The 21,790-nt window shown below is 45.7% G+C and overlaps 1 protein-coding gene across 1 annotated transcript in view; it reads right to left on the bottom strand.

The window, feature by feature from the left end:
• LOC124757760 (neuroligin-1-like) overlaps positions 1-21,790 on the bottom strand; it is a 189,086-nt gene that overhangs the window by 128,655 nt on the left and 38,641 nt on the right. Inside the window, exon 4 of the mRNA XM_047249076.1 lies at positions 15,940-16,103. Coding sequence (XP_047105032.1) covers positions 15,940-16,103 — 164 coding nt within the window. The remainder of the gene's footprint in view (positions 1-15,939; positions 16,104-21,790) is intronic.

The following is a 21,790-nucleotide window of genomic DNA, read 5'->3' on the forward strand; positions in this document are numbered from 1 at the left end:
CTACTACTACTACTACTACTACTAGTTCCAATCCTTGTCATGGTTGCGGAGCCAGTGCCTCACTGTGTGAATTACCTCCTCATTGTCCTCAAAATGTCTTCCGAGAATGGCACCTTTTAATGGCCAAAACAAGTGGAAGTCCGAATGGGCTAGGTCAGGCGTGTCAGGTGGACAGCCGTGGCTGGTCTCCCCGACCGCTGCAAATCGTGGAGCTCCTCCAAACCGCCTTCTAATGACCTCACCTTCCATGCCCAGCGACTGACTCTCCCCGACCGCTGCAAATCGTGGAGCTCCTCCAAACCGCCTTCTAATGACCTCACCTTCCATGCCCAGCGACTGACTGTACCTCTGTCAACAGCAGATGCCACATAGACTTTACACGAGCTTTTGTGAATATACCCCACAGTGTCTTTCTCTGCAGTGAGAAATTCAATGACGACACGTTGCTTGTAACGTACATCACTTACAGACGCCATTTTGAAACTGTCCTGCAGCTACGCTATCTGTCGGAAGTGACGAAAACTTGGCGCGCTGACTCAGGAAACTTCAGATAATACATACGTAACGTTTCGCATTCGTGGTATTGCATTCGGTTGAGAGAAAAAAAAAATGCGGCACATTACTTTCTGGGCAACCCTTGCACAAATTCAAAATCAGTTTTGTGTTCCATTTAAAGGAAATAAGTGTAATTGTAATTTTTGGGACGGCTTTTATCTGTTAAACAGTTACGCGTATCTGAATCCTTTCCCATCATAATTTTTTGGGGAAATTTTGATCAATTAATTTAATGAATGAGTCATATGAGAAACAAGTCACCCGAAGTGGGATTTATGCCAGGGCTATTATAATACTGCATTACACTCCTTGTGCTGATTCGGTGTAGACCTACTTCAGTGTGGTTTCCATAACATCGTGATTCTGATCCTACATTGGATATCAATTAAGGGTCCCACGATAGCAAACACGGGGCGAGTTTCCAAGCATAAGGAGGCCATGTGTTGTAAAAGACAAGGTCAATCGAGTAAATACAGATATTTGCATTAACTTACTTGTTATTTCTTTATTATCTAATAATTACATGTTTATCTATTTGTTGTATCTGCTCGTGGCAGGCAACAACTCGTGCGTAACTCGCGAGAAGTTTATACTCGGAGCCCGTTGTTTGTGCGTCACCCTGTAACTTTGGCTCGCACGGTCCCACAGACCCTGATAAATACATAAAATATGATTACGCAGGCAAGTTTTGTTAGGTACTGCGATTTCCTTTTGAGCAACGCTAGTTTAACAGGCTTCTATCGACTCCAGATGCAGTGCTCCCGCTTCCACGCCGCTGTTTATCTCGGCACAGCTCTCCCCCTCTCTCCTCACCCCCCCCCCCCCCCCGAACCGGCACCTTTTCCCACATCCCTCCTCCTCTGAGGCCATAAAAGCTTCTGGTTCGGATGTTCTGCGCGACATGGCATTTCGGAAATGGGCTTTTATTTTCCGGGGAGTTTGTTCTGCTAGCGATATCGTCCATCACTGTTCGGAAAGCGGATATTGTTTTGTGTGGCGTGGCGTTTGCAGCTTTGTATGATTACCTGCAGGAACCGGGTGTAGGTGCGGGCGGCGGCACGTGAAGCAGCGCAGGGGGCGCGCCGCTATCGCCGGCATTTGTCACGCGCGTCACCTGTCACCGCTACGGGAAATGGATTTGTTTATTTCTGCCCGGACGCGCCGCGCCTAGCCGCGTCGTGCGACGGCACAAATTTGACTTGCTAACGAGTGAAAGCGCACACGAGAGCCGCAAAAACGGGCAGCGCCGAGAGCACCGCCGTTGCTCGGCGAGCCTAAGTTAGCGCATTATCCGTTCGTACAATATTAAACGACTCATTAGGGCGACAAAGCCGGTAGGGCGCAAACGGCAGAGAGAGAGAGAGAGAGAGCGGATCTGCGCAAATCGCGATTACCAGCCAGCGGGTCCGGCCAAATCGTGATTGCGTGCCACGTGCGACTTATCTCGGACGCAAGTTCCGTACGCACCGTTTATCGGTTACGTGCAATCGCGCGCATCCGCCCTTCAGGTTAGCCGGATTATCTCCATATTAATTGCGAACCGAGTGTAGCGACTGCGGCTGTGTCGGATTGTGATACTAATATAACAACGCAGTGTGGGTGTACTCGGAAATCTTTACCCCACGGTCTCTCAGCCTGCCGAAACATTACTGCCAGCTTTCGGATGTAGCGATTATCATCAGACCACTACAATACATTCTGTCTTCCTACGTGTCTCTTATTATGTTTATTATGTTTTCTATGTGTGGGAGTAGTGACACGGGATCGAACGAAAGGTGTCGATATTCACTCATGAGTAACGTCGTAAGAAAGGTATCGTACTCATAAAAATATCGAGAAAAAAAATCGATACTTTGAGGTATCGAAGCCTATCTTTGATAAAAGGATTAGATACTATCGGTTCCAGTCTTTGCGGCTGTGTCATTAAAATCTATCTATAATAATGACATATAGTCGATTTTCAGAAGTTCAAAATAGCGCTAAGTGAGTTTAAAAAATTGGAGTTTGAAATACGAAATTACGGAACAGATTACCACAAAACATCTGAATTTTATTTTTATTTTATTTTATTTTATTTATTTATTTTTAGTATCAGTCTTCTGATTGCCCAAGCCGAATTCCTCTCTTGTGCCAACATCTCAGAATAGCAGCTGCACCATACGTCCTCAATTACTTGTTGGATGTATTCCAATGTCTGTCTTCCCCTATACCGTGACCCTCTACAGCTCCCCCTACCTGCCTACGAAGCTATTCCCCGACATCCTCGTTCCTTATCGTATCAGTCCACCAAACTTTCAACATCTTTCTATAGAACCGTATCTCAAACGCTTCGGCTCTTTTCTTTTCCGGGCTCCCCACAGTCCACGATCCACTACCGTGCCTTGCCGTGTTCGAAACGTACATTCTCAGAATTCCTTCCTCGAATAAAGGCCGTTATTTGCTAGTGGCATACTTCTCTTGGCCAGGAATGCCCTCGTTGCCTGTGCTGATGTGCTTCTTATATCTGACTTGTGTGGTCCGTTGTTTTATTTTGCTTCCACGGTAGGAGAATTGCTTAACATCGTCCACTTCGTGGACTCCGATTTTATGTTAAATTTATCGCTTATCTCATTTCCTCTACAGCTCATTACTTTTATCTTTCTTCGATTTATTCTCAGTCAGTGTTCTGTACTCATCATTGGTTCATTGAATTCAAAACCTCCTGAATTCTTCTTCACTTTCAGTGAAGATAGCAATTCATCAGCGTACCTTATCATTTACATCCTTTCACCAAGAACCTTTATTTTATTCACTTCATTGGGTGTTGAATGTATACTGGATGTACTAGGAGGAATCTTCAGTATTCGGGGATATGACAGGAATGATAATCGGAAGCAAAAAAAGTCTAATAAATATGGCCTCTAAAATTGATACCTTGAGCTATGAACATTTCTTTATCTTCGATACTATGAAACAAATCTCTTCTACTGAAAGCTCTTTGATTTCCATGTTTAATAGTCTACTAAACGTGGACTCTAAAATGCATACTTTAGAAGCCTTGAGCACTTTTTCAGTAGTAAATATGTGTTTCGCAATAGCAAAGATGGAGAGCTCATATCTCTTAAGGAACGCATTTCAGAGACAAAGTGTATTAAACTTTTTTGCCGCTGGTCCCGGCGGAGGTTCGAGTCCTCCCTCGGGCATGGGTGTGTGTGTTTGTCCTTAGGATAATTTAGGTTAATGTGTAAGCTTAGGGACTGATGACCTTACCAGTTAAGTCCCATAAGATTTCACACACACACATTTTTTGCTTCCAATAAAAGTTCCTGTCATACCCCTGACTCTTGACCATTCCTCCTGGAACACCCTGTAGATTGGACAGTAGGGCCGAAAGACCATGTCCCTGCCTTACACTCTTTTTAATTCGATCTCTTCGTTCTTGGTCTTCCGTTCCTATTATTGCCTGTTATTACATATGTTCTATATTATCCGTCTTTTCATACACCTCACTCCCATTTTTCAGGCAAATTTTGCATTGTCGAACGCTTTTTCAAGACCGACAAATCCCATGCATGTGCCTTGATTTTTCTTAACTCTCGCTTTCGTTATCAACCGTAACTTCAGAACTGCTTCTCAGGCGCCCTAACCTTTCCGAAAGTCCAAGTGATCGTCATCTAAGAGATCCTCAGTTTCTTTTTGCATTCTTCTTTTCAACGACTGTATGAGTTGTTGACCTAATTTCGCGGTTGTTCTCACCACCATGTGCTCTTGCTATCTTTGGATTTGTGTGGATGATATTTTTTCAGAAGTCTGATGGTGTATCTCCAGACTCAAAGATTCTGCACACCAAGCCGAATAGTAGCTTGGTTCCTTATACGAGTTCAGTAATTCCTAAAGATTGTTGCAAAAAGTAAATGAATTAAATCAGTACAGTAATGAAACTAATATCGTATCCAATCGTTTGGCTGTTCTCTTTAAAAACCTGTTCCTGCCTTCGAAAATGACTGATCAGAGGGCACTGATGTGGCTGGAATCGTCTGGATCTCACTGACTAGCTATTACGACTGGGAGTGGAAGGGGGTGGGGTTTGGGTGAATAAAACTTCTACGTCTTTCCTCTGCTCTCTGCTCTAAGGGATTAACCCACATTGGTGACTCAGGTTTCGCCCAATAAAGGCCAATATCACCTGTTTGATCAGCCAGAACACCTTCAAAAGGGACAACTGGTACATCGTTTTTTTTCCTTTTATTTCCTGTTTGCTAATGTTTTATGGTAACTCCAGAAGCCATTTACCGTTTCAAGATAAGAATCACAACTTGGTTCGCTGCAGTTGGTGCCAGCAATAGCAGGTAGTCGTATTCTGTGTTTCTGTCTAAAACAAAAAGAAATATATAATACGTCACTCACTTTCCATAGACAGAATATCATTTCATCAAATAAATACATTCAAAGTGAATTTTCGTATTACAACGGAGTGTGCGCTGATTTGAAATTTCCTGGCAGTTTAAAATAGCGTCAGACAGGTACTCGAGCCTGGGACCTTAGCGTTTCTTGAATAAACACTCTACCGACTGAGTTATCCCAAGTACAACCACAGCATCCACTCCCCCCCCCCCTAACCCCCCAAATTTCGGTGAGTACCTCTTTCACTACATTCCAAACTTCGCAGAAGTTACTCGGAAAGATTTCAGGATCGCAGCCGGTCGTCTTAAACTTCACTCCACGGTATTTCGACTGGGCACCTGCCAACCATCTTCAGGTGAGTCATCGAAGACTGATGAAGACTTTTTTTTTCCTTTATTGTGATTTCATTCCCCTGCCCCATATGGGCAGGGGAGGGCTGTCAGCGGCACAATCCCCTGCTCTTCAGCTGAGTGACATGACAACTTAAAATAAGAATAAAAAGTTACATACACAAGGCGATAAAGGGGAACTTAAAACAGAATAATGGGAGAAAATGGAGGTAAAAAATAGACTAACACGGAGACGTTCATGGAGGACAGTTAAAAAAAAAGTCACCAGAAAGTTAAAAAACACAGTTGGCGATTCTTCAAAACTCAGAGAAGACACTGAATGGACATGCACAGGTTAAAAGTCGGCCACAGTAGTAAAAACACTCCGGAACAACACATTTAAAAACCAACTTGGAGCACACACGACGAAGAATAAAACTGCCAGGTGGGACCTGCCGACGGAAAGGGCAGAGAGGATGGAAAAGGAGGGGTGAGCAAGGGGCAGCAGGGGAAGCGGCGGGATGAAGAGAGGAGGGGCATCAGTGGGTACACAAAGATGCTGGAGACACGTGGGGTGGGAGATGAAGAGGGAAGACAGGGCAGGAGGGAGTGCAGAGACACTGAAAGGAGGCACAAGAGATGGAGCGGGAGTAGGAGGGGGAAGTCGCTCAGTAGGAGGGAGGGGGAGGAGAGGGAGCCCTGAGGAGGAGGCAGGAAGATGGGGTTAGAGTTGGTAGGAAGGGTAGATGTCAGGGCAAAGCTCATCGTCAGGGAGGGGTAGATGGTGGAAGTTGCGTTTGGAAAGGAGGTGGAGGGTGTGGAGAAGGAGAGAGGGTGGGACACAACGGTAAAGGCGCGGCAACTGGTTGGGGGTGGAGAGGAAGGGAGACACAAGGGGGTGAGGGGGATCAAGGTGGAAGACAATATATAGTGTGCGGATGTGTTCAAGGAAAAGTAGAAGGTGGGGGAAGGGTATGAGGTTGTAGAGGATGTGCGTGGGGGACGGAAGGCGGATGCGCATGGCGAGGCAGAGAGCATGGCGTTCGAGGATTTGGAGGGCTTTATAGAACCGGGGAGGGGCGGAAATCCAAGCTACGCTGGCATAACAGAGGATGGGGCAGATCAAGGATTTGTAGGTGTGAAGGATGGTGGAAGGATGCAGACCCCACGTCTGGCCGGACAGGAGTTTCAGGAGGCAGAGGCAGTTGTGAGCTTTATTTTGGATGGTAAGGAGATGGGGAGTCCAGGTGAGGTGGCTGTCAAGTGTGAGGCCAAGGTATCTGAGGGTAGGAGTGAGTTGGATAGGACGGCCATAAATGGTGAGGTAGAAATCATGGAGGCGGAATGAGTGGGTGGTGTGGCCTATGATGATCGGCTGGGTCTTGAAGGGATTGACACGGAGGAACCACTGGTTGCACCAAGCGGTGAATTGGTCAAGGTGGGTTTGGAGGGTACATTGGGACCGTTGAAGGGTAGGATAAGGGGCTAGGAAGGCGGTGTCATCAGCGAACTGGAGAAGATGAACAGGTGGTGGAGGTTTGGGCATATCAGCAGTGTACAGGAGATAGAGGAGAGGGGAAAGGACAGAACCTTGGGGCACACCAGCAGAGGGATAGAAAGTATGGGAGTTGCAATTGTGGATAGTCACATAGGAGGGACGATGGGAGAGGAAGGAAGCAACAAGATGGACGAAGTTGATGGGGAGAGCATAGGTCTGGAGTATGAAGAGGAGCTCGGGATGACAGACATGGTCATAGGCGTTCTGGAGATCAAGGGAAACAAAGATAATGGAGCGACGGGAGTTAAGTTGGAGGGAAAGAAGATTGGTAAGGTTAAGGAGCTGGTCGTCGGTGGAGAAGGAAGGCTGGAAGCCACATTGGGTAAGAGGAAGGAGGCGGTGCTGGTTAAGGTGGCGGTGAATACGGCGATGGAGGATGGCCTCGAAGACCTTACTGAACATGGAGGTGAGGCAGATGGGACGATAGGGAGAGGTATGAGAGGGGGGTTTGTTAGGTTTAGGGAACAGCAGGACATGGGAAGTCTTCCACAGGTTGGGGTAAAATCCAGTGGAGAGGAAGACATTTTACAGGGTAGCAAGGACAGACAGGAAGGATGGAGGGGATTCCTTGAGGTGACGGTAGGTGACGCCATTATGACCAGGGGCGGTGTTGCATTTGGAGCAGAGGGCAAGTGTGATGTCTTGTGCGGTGATGGGAGTGTTGATGTCTGAGGGGGGTAATTGATCCAAGTACTGGAAGCTAGGGGCGAGTGGGGGGATAGAGGTGTCAGTGTGGTCAAGGATGGTGAGGAAGAGGGAGTAATCAAAATGGGGATTGTCAGGAATGGAGAAGACCTCGGATAAGTGGGAAGTAAAATGGTGAGCCTGACTGAGGTCGTCAGGAAAGTGTCGACCGTCATGGAGGACGGGGTAATGTCGGGTGGGATGGCTACCAGTAAGGCGGTGGAAGGCTGACCAGTACTAGGAGGAGTTGACAGGGAGGGTGGAGTTGAGGCGTGTGCATGTCTGGCGCCAGTCCTGGCGTTTCTTTGCTGTAAGGAGGTTCCAGATGTGTCGCTGTAATTGCCGGTGGTGGGTGAGAGTATCCCAGTCACGAGTGTGGAGGAAGGAGTGGTAGAGCCTGCGGGATTCACGCAGAAGAAGGACAGCCTGTGGAGGAAGTGTAGGGCGGTGAGGGTGGATGAGTTTGGTAGGGACATGAGCCTCCACAGCGTCAGTGATCGTCTTCTGAAGGAAGAAAGAGGCATGGGTGATGTCATCAGGGTGGTGAAAGGTGAGGGGGTGGCTTTCGACCTGTAAGGCAATGGATTCCCGGTAGGCATCCCAATTGGCACGGTGGTAGTCATGGACAGACTTCGGAGGGGCAGCTGGGTGGGTGGCTGCAGTGGCGGGACAGGTAGAGGAGATGGTGAGAAGGACAGTGAGATGGTTCCTACTGACGGGATCGAGGACATCAACGGCAATGCGACCAAGGAGGTTGGGGGAAGTGAAGATAACATCGGGGGTGGAGTTACTTTCAGGACGGGTGTGCTATGGGAGAGGAACAAGGTCACCATAGGGGGTGGCAAGGAACTGATGCCACCACGGAAGGGTGACAGGGTCACGGCTATGGATATTGAGGTCAGCGGTAGTGTTCTTGCTTCCCACACCCGGGTTCCCGGGTTTGATTCCCGGTGGGGTCAGGGATTTTCTCTGCCTTGTGATGACTGGGTGTTGTGTGCTGTCCTTAGGTTAGTTAGGTTTAAGTAGTTCTGAGTTCTAGGGGACTGATGACCATAGATGTTAAGTCCCATAGTGCTCAGAGCCATTTGAACCATTTTTTTGAGGTCAGCGGCGATCACATAGGTGGAGAAGGTAGGGTCAACTAGGGAAATGAAGTCAATGGGGAGAGGAGCTGCAGGGCGGATACAGATAGTGGCGCAGGTGATGGTGAGGGAGGGTAAAATAGGCTGAGGAGAAGGTGTTCAGTCGGGTCATTGAAGAGGGGTTGCGGCCGGACAGGGAGGTGTCGGAGGTGGCCTATAGCGACCCTGCCTCGGGCTAGGGGAAGGGGACTGTCAGTGCGGTGAAGGAGATAGGGGGAGGTGTGGACAACATGGTGGGGTTGGAGGAAGGTTACATTAAGGATGAAGGAGTCAACCTGTTGCCAGGAGAGGTTATGCATGAAGAGGTATTTGTTTGCAGGGAGGGAGCGAATGTTGAGTTAGAGGAGATGATACTGTTGACGCGCCAGGAGGTTTGAGGTGGGAAGGGTGCGGGAAGGGGAGAGAGGGGCTTAAACGAGGGTGTCGAGGTGGGTGAAGGTAAAGTGGGCCTGGTTGTGGGAGTAAGTGGCGTAAGTGTTTAAGTGGAAAACAGAGTGGGCGGCAAGGGAAATCTGCTGGAGTGTGTGGGGGCGCTGGAAGGGGTGGATGTTCTGCAGGACGATGGTGAAGAACCGGACGATGTCTTCTGCTGTAGAGGGAGGGCGGAGGGAATTGTTAGGGTGGATGGGTGGATCGATGGGGCGAGCGGGGACAGTGAGTTCAGGGTTGGTGGGAGGGGGCTTGGCTTTGAATGTGGAGGAACAGGTGGACGAAGATGTTCTCCGCTCCGCCTTATATAGCGCGCTGCGAGTATTGCCGCACCTGCATCACTGTCACAGTGACAGAAACCACACAGGCCGCCGCCAGCGCCCTCGTTGGCGGAAATTATATGTTTCATAGTTAGTGCCTATAGTAATTCTAGTTGTCATCTGAATTACCATTTTAGCATTTACAAATGAATTTCCTTCTGTAGGAGTATTATTTGGTACAGGATTAATACCTAAACTGAAACTAGGTATTTGAGGTGCTTGATGAATTTCATTTAATTTACCTATTTCCTGACCTTTTTCAATACACTGGTCATACACAAATAACGTTATATTATTAGATATTGGTTTTAATTTTTCGTTTTCTTCTTGCGTTGCAAAACCAGATGGACTTACATTTTTCATTACAGTTGAAAAAGCAGGTCTATTCATTAAACTTAACATATATGTATCATTTGCTAAACCAATACCATGAGCACGCCGTGCTGTTTTAATTATACCTATTTGTGGCTTGTAATTCCATGAGAAAATTTCTGAATTATCAACTGCCCGACTAGCTATACCTTGTGAATATATTTTATTTAATAATACTGGTCCTCTTACTTCATTCTGTATACTCCACATTTCTTTTTTCCTGAACCATTATTATCAAATGGTATAATCCATGAATCATAATTAGGCCAATTACATACTACTGTTGTACAAGAAGGATAATCGTTATATCCATCTCCCCACATAATTTTGGATACATCTTTCTTTCCCTTAATACCACTAATTAACATTGGATTACTAGATGTGCTACTTATTTCAACTATTTCATGAGCAACAGCTAAATTTCCACCTTTATTATAAATAATAAATGGTACAAGTGTTATAGATCCTGATCCACTTAATGTACTACTTGTGGAAAATGAAGCTTCTAATCCAACTGGAATTAAATCAATAGATATAGATTTAACATAACAATTATCAGGTAAACTATGAAATTGAGCTTTAGATAAAGATCAGCTGTCTGTGCCGCACAGAACATAAACGTTGCACACGCCTTCTACAACTCAGCAAATATCTGCAACTGGCGAGGCTGTTTTTCTTTTTTCTTTTTTTTTTTTTGTCATCAGTCTTCTGACTGGTTTGATGGGACCCGCCATGAATTCCTCTCCTGTGGCTAACCTCTTCATCTCAGAGTAGCACTGGCAACCCACGTCCTCAATTGTTTGCTGGTTCTATTGTTGCTGAAATGAATGTTGCATCTGAGTCCTGTCCTCCACCCTTATAAGCAGCTTTTACGGTAGGTTCCGATCATTTATCGGAGATGTCGTCGGCTGTTCTGTCTTCACCGTGTTCTGGTGCATTACTATCCCCTCCTCATTCTTGATACGGTGGAGCAACAGGTTACTACAAGTTCTCTTCCGGGTAGTCAGATGCTGCATTGTCTGTCTCTTCTTTATCTGATGAATATGTTCATCGCTCCCGGTTGTGTTTCACGCATTCGACTAAGTGGAGAGGGGACGCCTCCCACCTCGCAGCGGACTTTGATGAATTCTTTACCCTTCCACGTCAAGAAAATAGGTTGTCACGGAGTGGTGCGAAACTACTTTTTCAATATGTGCGTGTAGCGTCTACCCGAAAAAACTAATGAAATCTGTACCTTCCTGTGGGGAGGATTGAAATCCTGTACCTTCTTCTCCGCCATTTGCCGGTGTTGTGGATAATGGGACGTGATGCGTGAATTATTTTCTAGTTTTCCTTTCGTGCTTTACATGTGTTACCTAATTCAGGCGCATACATTTCTCAACCTAAACGTTAAGGGGATAAGCTCTCCATTATTACTGCTTGCTGCGACGACCACTACAGTCTGAATTGCAGAACTTAAAACGTATTTTTGGGGAAAATGGATACAGCAAAAGAGACATCGCAAACGGTTTCAAGGGCTGCCGACGAAAGACACCTGGTGAAACAGTAGAAGAGGCCAAACGGATTGTATTCCTGCCGTATTGTGGAGCATCTAGCAGAAAGTTAGGACGTCTGCTGCAGAAGAATGGGCTAACACCAGTGTTCCGACCCGCCTCCAAGATACGAGATTTGTTGCGTCCTGTTAAAGACGACATTGCTCTTTGAGTGTCCGGTGTGTAGGGTGTACCCTGTGAATGGGGCAGCATGTACATTGGACAGACAATTCGCACGGTTGCGGAGCGTTGTACTGAGCACAAGCGCCATATAAAACAAAGGAAGCTTGACAAGTCGGCCATAGCGGAGCATTGCCTAGAAAACGGACATAAAATACAGTTCGAAAATACAAAAGTGTTGGCTCATGCGTCTACATATTGGGACTCCGTTATAAAGGAAGTGGCCGAGATTCGCTTGAACAACAACAATTTCAACAGAGACCAGGGATACACACTCAGCAGGGCATGGGGACGGGCGTTGGACATCGAAAGAAACCAGAGACAGATGCGCGACGCGGGAGCGGCAGTTTCAAACGTAGCGCCTGCCCCTGGTGCCACCAGACGTCACCGGTGCTGCCACGGGCAATAGCGCCGCTAGCTGCCCGTGTCGACTTACGCGCATGTGCCACATTGGATCGATCTGATTGGCTGCTGCTGATGTCATCATGCCTATATAAGCGAGAGACCGTAGCAGCCCCGCAGTCAGTGAACTCCTGACGACGATGGCGGAGATGGCCGTCGAAAGCTCGAGGATTTTATTCGAATTGACGCTGTTGGAAAACCGAGAACGTTTTGTTCATGTATGCCGTCACGAAAGACTCCGAGGACACATTTCCGACCTTTAACCGGGAAGCAGTCAGACGATACACCGTCTGCTGATTTTACATCCCTCTTTCATAATGTTATTATGCCAGCTCACTGTGAGAAGTTCTGAAGCTTTTCACCATCATGCGACATCTGACATTCTAGTCCAATCTCATTCCCCCAAACTGCCATATCTGGCTGGACTTCCCGAAAACTTTTATGTTCGGTTCTTTCTTCTGATAGGTGATACGATAACATCTATGGTGAATGAAGTAGGGCAAGGGGTACACATCCCGCTCTCCTATGAGGTCGGAAAAATCGTTTTCAATTCAAAGGAGATGGGACATTTGCCCATAGATCAGATCCAGTCGATAACACTACTCAGTTTTTATTATAAAACTGTAGTGCAGACGATAAATAACCGTCTGTCAGGTTTGCCTGCTGACATTGTCGCGCGTTATCAAAGTTGTGTCTCGGGTCGTACTCTCCTGACTCCCGTTGCTGAATGTCGAGATCTCATCTCGATTGCTTGCACCGTTCCTGTGTCGGCAGCTTTACTTTTTATTGATTTTAATCACGCGTTTGTTCGAGATGAGTTTCTGTTGCAAGAATTGACGGCTGTTGGTTTTAATAATGGTGCACGATGGATGTTCCCCTCTCTAATTACTGGTATTCAGGCGTCTGTCGACGTGAATGAAGTATGTCAAGGTGCCCTACAGTGGAGTTCCCTATTTATGTCTATTCGTGCGATTTCTGGAATACTTATTACAGTCCATAGGTGCTCAGTTGGATGGCTGGTCGTTATTTGGAAAAGGTTTATCGTCCGCGCGCGTGCCGATGACGTTATGGTACTTTTTCGTACCCAGGACGACATATCGGTGCTCAAGGACGTTTTAGATGCAGTTTTTCGTTTTACGGGAACACAGGTTAACAACCGGGAGTATCAGGGATTTGACGCGGTTGAGATTCCATGGGCCGTGGCGATCGTCCGCCATCGATTGTTTCGTGTTATTTTTGATCATTACTCGATGAAGGTGCTGCACTCGTTGTCTAGAGTAGCGTCTTTGATTAGTAATAAAAATATCCTCCGGCCTGGGTTCGGAGCACGCTACCGCTTAAACTCTGATTAATAAGCAGCATTGGCGGCCGAAGACTTCCCGCATAAGGAGTCACCCTCATTCTTCCAACGGGCTTATAAAAGACGGCGGAGGGGCGGACAGAGGTTCAGAGCACTCTCTTTTCCTTGGGGTAGGAAACTGCTCCTAAAGGCGGAAGAATCAATAATGATTAACGGAAAGAGGATGCAGAAGGCAATGGAAACTAAGACACATGAAAGGATAATGATCTACGACTCGGGGCATGGGGTGTTAGAAGCTTCAATGTGGTAGGGAAACCAGAAAATCTTAAAAGGGAAATGCAAAGGCTCAGTCTAGATATAGTAGGGATCAGTGAAGTGAAACGCAAAGAAGACAAGGATTTATAATCAGATCAATGCAGGGTAATATCAACAGCAGCAGAAAATGGCATAACGAGAGAAGGATTTGTTATGAATAGAAACGCAGAGCAAACAGTGAGTTGGTGTGAACAGTTCAGTGATAGGGTTGTCCTTATCAGAATCTTTAGCGAACCAGCACCGACAACGATAGGTCAGTAATACATGCCGACGTCGCAAGCTGAAGATGAAGAAATATATAAAGTATATGAGAATATAGAAAGGGTAATACAGTACGAAAATGGAGATGAAAATCTAATAGTCATGGGGGACTGGGGCCGGCCGGGATGGCCGAGCGGTTCTAGGCGCTACAGTCTGGAACCGCGCGACCGCTACGGTCGCAGGTTCGAATCCTGCCTCGGGCATGGATGTGTGTGATGTCCTTAGGTTAGTTGGGTTTAATTAGTTCTAGGGGACTGATGACCTTAGAAGTTAAGTCCCATAGTGCTCAGAGCCATTTGAACCTTTTTTTGGGGGACTGAAATGCAACTTTAGGGAAGGAATTGAAGAAAGGGTTACAGGAGAATACGGGCTTGGGAAAAGGAATGAGAGAGGAGAAAGACTAATTGAGTACTGTAATAAATTTCAGCTCGCAATAGGGAATAGTCTGTTTAAGAATCACAAGAGGAGTAGGTATACATGGAAAAAGCCGGGCGGTACGGGAAGATTTCAGTTAGATTACATCATGGTCAGAGAGAGATTCAGAAATCAGATACTGGATTGTGAGGCTTACCCAAGAGCACAATGTGTTAGTGATGAGGAGTTGGCAGAAATTTATGAAAGTAGTCAGGAAGAATCAATACGCAAAGAAGTGGGATACGGATGTACTAAGGAATGACGAAATACGCTTGAAGCTCTCCCAGGCTATAGGTACAGCAATAAGGAATAACTCAGTAGGGCGTACAGTTGAAGAGGAATGGACGTCTGTAAAAGGGTCAATCACAGAAGTTGGAAAGGAAAAGATAGGGACAAAGAAAGTAACTGCGAAGAAACCATGGGTAACAGAAGAAATATTTCACCTGATTGATGAAAAAAGGAGGCCGTAATAGCTGCATGAAAAATGAGAAGAAATCGAAAAAGAAATGATGGTCGGAAGGACTCACTTAGCATATAGGGAAGTGATAACAACCTACGTGAAATTAAAAGAAAGGGCGGTGTCATCAAGAGAGCAACGGAATTCCACTGTTAAATGCAGAGGAAAGAGAGGGGTAGGTGGAGAGAGTATATTGAGAGCCTCTATGAGGGGGAAGATATGTCTGATGTTACAGAAGAAGAAACAGGAGTTTGTCGCCTGCGGACACAGGCATCGCAGTTGGCTTCGCCGTCAATTGGCCTTTCTTGGCAATCGGCAATCCGCGGTGCGATTGTCCTGCGTCCAGGCTCAACCTTCTTCCGGAGGATGAAGAACAGTAAAATTACGTGGCTTGTCTGGAATAATGTTCATTATGTGGTGGGGAGTGGGTATGATGTGGACCCTTGTGCCTGTACATGTTTATAGCTCACTGGACATGGCGAAGTCTGCCACACTATCGTACGCTTTTTGTGGACATGCTGTATCACGTATTTAATTAGCAATAAGTTGGATGATGTGGAGAATATTTCTGGCTCCACTACACTTGTTTTTTTTAGTTAATAAGAAATAAACAAAACATTTTTGCAAGCAACGATTGGAAATAATTTTTTTCCCGTTTTCAGTGGTGGAAGCCATGCAGGATTAATTCCGGTTTTAGTGCTTTCTTTTTCGGGTAGAACGTTGTAAGGTTTCAAAGAGAAACATAAATAAAAAACAAAACCATAAAAAAGGCCAGTACGATGTTAGGGACCAGCACAGTAATAAGCCTGGGGGGGGGGGGGGGGAGGGGCTTCGTGACCTGGCAAAGTAATTAGCACATCTGCCTAAAAAAAAGTAAGCCAGAAACCGGGATCGAATCCCGGTAAGATACAACTTCTTCTCGTTTCCTCTCCCTACAGCGTTGCCCCATCTGGAGGAGGAAACGAGAAAAAAATGGAAAAAAGTGAGAGTGAGACCCAGGTTCGAATCCTGGCCTTGCTACGATTTTTCATTTGTCGCTTCAGTCTTAAAATATGCATCTTTCAATGGTGTATTCGCTTTTTTTACTTTTCATGTCCTTTCGAATGTTTCCAGAAGTGTCACTGTCTTAACATCACTCATTTTTCATGGGGGCTCTCTCAAGCAGCGGAAATTTAATTATAGCAAACCTACAATAATTAATCTTTTTTGTAGATGTCTGATCGTCTTTATTTGCTACCTCGGCTAGCACCACGTCAGAAAGCGAGGCGCGGCAGCAGGCAGCAGAGTGCAGGTGAGGCGTACTGACCCGGTCCTGGCGAAGTTGGCGAGGTAGCGCATGAGCAGGCGCGACACGGCGGCGTCCTGCCGGCTGAAGTTGTGCTGCTGCGGCGACAGCGCGCCCGCCGCGGCCGCCGCCAGCGGCAGGCCCAGCACGTACGGCACGTCCTCGCCCCGCACGCTGCCCGTCCTCTGCAACACCGCCGCGCCGCCGGCTCTCACAGACACCTGTCACGCCTCCTACACTACAGGTGCAAGTGCTACAAAAGCGTGGCCCCAACAAAGCTCGCTCGCAGGGTGTTTGCATAATTAAAAGAGTCTACTGGAGGGTTGCTCGAGTGAGAATGTTATTTATTTATCCATTCACTCACCAAATGTTACAAGCCATAAATAATTAAATGTCACCATATGATATTTTTGTGATCTTACCAAAGAAAAACATAACTTTTAACGATTTGATGGCTTTACAAACAACTGGTTTCAATCAAATACAACGGAAAGCAAAAAAATGTACCTGAAGTTCAAACAACATTGGAAGGAAAGACAATTTTAGTCATTGGGGAGCAACAGCGAAGGGAGTCCCATAGGGTTCAATTTTGGGACCACTCCTTGAGCTGTGTGCGGCTCCTGTTCGTACCGTTTATTCTACATCTACCTACATCTACATGATTACTCTGCAATTCTCATTTAAGTGATTGGCAGAGGGTTCATTGAACAACAATCATACTATCTCTCTACCATTCCACTCCCGAACAGCGCGCGGGAAAAACGAACACCTAAACCTTTCTGTTCGAGCTCTGATTTCTCTTATTTTATTTTGATGATCATTCCTACCTATGTAGGTTGGGCTCAACAAAATATTTTCCCATTCGGAAGAGAAAGTTGGTGACTTGTTTATTATTAAACGGTTCAAATGGCTCTGAGCACTAGGGGACTTAACATCTGTGGTCATCAGTCCCCTAGAACTTAGAACTACTTAAACCTAACTAACCTAAGGACATCACACACATCCATGCCCGAGGCAGGATTCGAACCTGCGACCGTAGCAGTCGCGCGGTTCCGGACTGCGCGCCTAGAACCGCTAGACCACCGCGGCCGGCTTTTATTATTATTATTTCGTTTGGCATCAAGGATACATTACTTGAATTGAACAGCAATGATGTTACTGGTAACACAATATGCATATACCACAAATAAAATAGATTACATTCATTTATGGTGGTTGGTGACTGAAATTTCGTAAATAGATCTCGCCGCGACGAAAAACGTCTTTGCTTTAATGACTTCCATCCCAACTCGCGTATCATATCTGCCACACTCTCTCCCCTATTACGTAATAATACAAAACGAGCTGCCCTTTTTTGCACCCTTTCGATGTCCTCCGTCAATCCCGCCTAGTAAGGATCCCACACCGCGCATCAATATTCTAACAGAGGACGAACGAGTATAGTGTAAGCTGTCTCTTCAGAGGACTTGTTGCATCTTCTAAGTGTCCTGCCAATGAAACGCAACCTTTGGCTCGCCTACCCCACAATATTATCTATGTGGTCTTTCCAACTGAAGTTGTTCGTGACATTAACACCCAGGTACTTAGTTGAATTGACAGCCTCGAGAATTGTACTATTTATCGAGTAATCGAATTCCAACGGATTTCTTTTGGAACTCATGTAGATCACCTCACACTTTTCGATATTTAGCGTCAACTGCCACCTGCCACACCATACAGCAATGTTTTCTAAATCGCTTTGCAACTGATACTGGTCTTCGGATGACCTTACTAGACGGTAAATTACAGCATCATCTGCGAACAACCTAAGAGAACTGCTCAGATTGTCACCCAGGTCATTTATATAGATCAGGAACAGCAGAGGTCCCAGGACAATTCCCTGGGGAACACCTGATATCACTTCAGTTTTACTCGATGACTTGCCGTCTATTACTACGAACTGCGACCTTCCTGACAGGAAATCACGAATCCAGTCACACAACTGAGACGATACCCCGTAGACCCGCAGCTTGATTAGAAGTCGCTTGTGAGGAACAGTGTCAAAAGCTTTCCGGAAATCTAGAAATACGGAATCAACTTGAGATCCCCTGTCGATAGCGGCCATTACTTCGTGCGAATAAAGAGCTAGCTGGGTTGCACAAGAACGACGTTTTCTGAAGCCATGCTGATTACGTATCAATAGATCGTTCCCTTCGAGGTGATTAATAATGTTTGAATACAGTATATGCTCCAAAACGCTACTGCAAACTGACTCAATGATATAGGTCTGTAGTTCGATGGATTAATCCTACTACCCTTCTTAAACACTGGTGGGACCTGCGCAATTTTCCAATCTGTAGGTAGAGATCTATCGGTGAGCGAGCGGTTGTATATGATTGCTAAGTAGGGAGCTATTGTATCAGCGTAATCTGAAAGGAACCTAATCGCTATTTCTGTTTTTTATGTTCTTTCGAAAGTTTCCACAAAGTTTCATTGTCTTACCATCACTCATTTTTCATGGGGGCTCTCTCAAGTTGCGGAAGTTTAATTACAGCAAACCTAAAAGTTTCATTGTCTTACCATCACTCATTTTTCATGGGGGCTCTCTCAAGTTGCGGAAGTTTAATTACAGCAAACCTATACGAATTGTTTAACATCTTCTCTTTGCGGTACTGCCGTCACATTTCTTATTCGATTTACTGGCGTCACTAAGTTGCTGGCTTGCCTGCCCGTGAGTGGCAGCAGCAACGCTTATCGATAACTGCATTGTCGTACCATCTCTGGAGCGACCGCTAGTATTTTCCGGGTCGTCGTGTGTCGGCAGTTCAGTCGGGACGGAGTGCCAGTGAGGTCAGGACAGCCAGTACTCGCCGACCGCTGGCTACTCATATGAACTGTCCGACGGAACGAGACTGGAACGGGAACGACCGTTGGTTGGTCATTCAGTCGGTCGTCTCATCGGGCGACGTGTATTTGGTCTTTTGAGCGTTTCTGGGCCTCGTCAGTTGGTCGTCTTGCCGGACGTGGGTCAGTTCCTTCCTTGTGCAGGGATGTCGGGTGCCCAGTGGGCAACTGTTCCCTCTGTATGGCTGGGTCCGAGCCAGTGTGCCCGGGTCGCCGTGTCTCCAAGCTCCGAACGGACATCGAGGGAGTAGGCACGGAGCTGCAGTGAGCTCTGGACAGCCATGACTCGCCCGATCGTTGAGTGGGAACGACCTTGGTTGGTCGTTCGGTCGGTCGTCTCATCGGACGACGTGTATTTGGTCGCCGACCGCTTATGGAAACTTTGTGTGTGTCGACTTCTTCCACAGTGATTGGTTTTAGGATTGTCGGAGTTCTTGGTGCAAGTGTTTACGTGGAACTTTGTGTAGCTTCTGTGATTTCCACTGAGCAGTTATGAATGCTGTCTGCGTACTGGAGTAGGCAGTCGGTTCGGACAGAACAGCGAGCCTGTGTTTCCTCGCCGTGTTGATGCTGTCCGGCACGGCGTGTAGTTCGACGCGTTTGTATTTGTTCATATTTTTGAGTGGTTATGGTGCCTTGGCTGTATTTAGACGCCAATATTTGAAGACGCAGTGCTACTGGTATCTTCCTCCTCGCTGACATTTTCGGTTGACGTGCCGTTGGTCGGGCGGAAGGGAATTGATTAGGTTGTTGGTCGGTCCTTCAGCCATCCCTGGGTCAGGTTGCCATCTGATTACTTAGTCTTGGCTGCTTATCTCACGGAAACTTATGTTCGAGTTATCTACTCAGACCAACTCTTGGAGCTCTTCTGAGCACCATAGTTCTGTTGTTTTTAGATTGTGATTTTTGTCTCAAGTACTGTGCATGGCCTTCAGCCGAACCTTATGTGAATATTTTAAGATAAGGCCTTCAGCTGTCTTAAATTAAAATTTGAAAGATCATTTGTTAAAAACCTTTTAAAATTTTCTTACTGAAATTCTTCTAATCCAGGCCTTAAGCCCTTTCCACAACCATAACCCGATCCGCTCTGTCCTGCGAGACCAGATTTCACTCCTATTCTTTACGTTCGTTATTTGCCAAAATGTATCTGGACACAACTATGTAATACGGAATTGATGACTAGACGAGAGGCGCACCCTGCAATACGAAAGGAGGCGGGGAGAATGGTACTGTCAATAGAGAAAAAGTAACAGCAGACGATGTGGCACTCCTTTTACAAATCCTAGCAAGTTTAGCATTTTAAGCCGTTGCTTGCAATCGCGTATGTCAGATAAAAGATTTAAAGTGTTTGAAGTATCGGCAAAGTGCCTAAGATAACATTGTCACTTATCCAAGAAACGTAACCATGGTCCAAAGAACCTACTGTTTAACATTCACTATCGAGCTGTGCTTGGTTTTGATGTAATGATCATAAAACAATTATTCCTGACTAATTTATCGTTCTCTCTCCTTTACACTTCAACGCGATGTATGTAATTATTCTGTAAGTGTGAGCTGCCTTATTTAAATAATATCACCATAAAAAGAATTTCGTTCCTCATTCAAGTAATCTGATCACCCCGAGTTCCCCTCCAAACTGGAGTCATTTTTAACCAACAGTTCTGGCCTTAGTAATGGTGCTAGCTGATGCTTTGCGTGGAAGCATGCACGATCGGTCGGCATTCGCGACCGATGGTAATTTCAGTACCTGCAAATAAGAATAATATCGGCAGTAAGATAAGTAGTTTTCGAAGTCCGTGTTTATGTACGCAACACTGTATAACTTTCTTTACTCATTTCCACACGGTCCTAACGCAACCACACAGAACAGATGCTGTTTACTTGCTTTAGCATGGACCGAACTCATACAAACAGAGTAAGATTAATGCATTCAGAAACTCAGTTTTCAGAATATGCCCTATAAAGAATGCTTTATTTAAAGGCATTTTCAATTTAACGACCCAAAGAGACAAAGATTCTGTTTAGTAATAAATAATTAAATAAATAAATAAATACTAACGCGAATTCCTTACAGACGAATAGAAAAACTGGTAGAAGCCGACTTCGGGGAAGATCAGTTTAAATTCCGTACAAAAGTTGGAACACGTGAGGCAATACTTACCTTACGACTTATCTTAGAAGAAAGATTAAGGAAAGGCAAACCTACGTTTCTAGCATTTGTAGACTTAGAGAAAGCTTTTGACAATGTTGTCTAGAATACTCTCTTTCAAATTCTAAAGGTGGCAGGGGTAAAATACAGGGAGCGAAAGGCTATTTACAATTTGTACAGAAATCAGATGGCAGTTATAAGAGTCGAGGAACATGGAAGGGAAACAGTGGTTGGGAAGGGAGTGAGACAGAGTTGTAGCCTCTCCCCGATGTTATTCAGTCTGTATACTGAGCAAGCAGTAAAGGAAACAAAAGAAAAATTCGGTGTAGGTATTAAAATCCATGAAGAAGAAATAAAAACTTTGAGGTTCGCCGATGACATTGTAATTCTGTCAGAGACAGCAAAGGACCTCGAAGAGCAGTTGAACGGAATGGACAGTGTCTTGAAAGGAGGATATAAGATGAACATCAACAAAAGCAATACGAGGATAATGGAATACAGTCGAATTAAGCCGGGTGATGCTGAGGGAATTAGATTAGGAAATGAGACACTTAAAGTAGTAAAGGAGTTTTGCTATTTGGGGAGCAAAATAACTGATGATGGTCGAAGTAGAGAGGATATAAAATGTAGACTGGCAATGACAAGGAAAGCGTTTCTGAAGGCGAGAAATTTGTTAACATCGAGTATTGATTTAAGTGTCAGGAAGTCGTTTCTGAAAGTATTTGTATGGAATGTAGCCATGTATGGAAGTGAAACATGGACGATAAATATTTTGGGCAAGAAGAGAATAGAAGCTTTCGATATGTGGTGCTACAGAAGAATGCTGAAGATTAGATGGGT

The sequence above is a fragment of the Schistocerca piceifrons genome, chromosome 1 (assembly GCF_021461385.2).
Source record: "Schistocerca piceifrons isolate TAMUIC-IGC-003096 chromosome 1, iqSchPice1.1, whole genome shotgun sequence".
NCBI lineage: Eukaryota > Metazoa > Arthropoda > Insecta > Orthoptera > Acrididae > Schistocerca > Schistocerca piceifrons.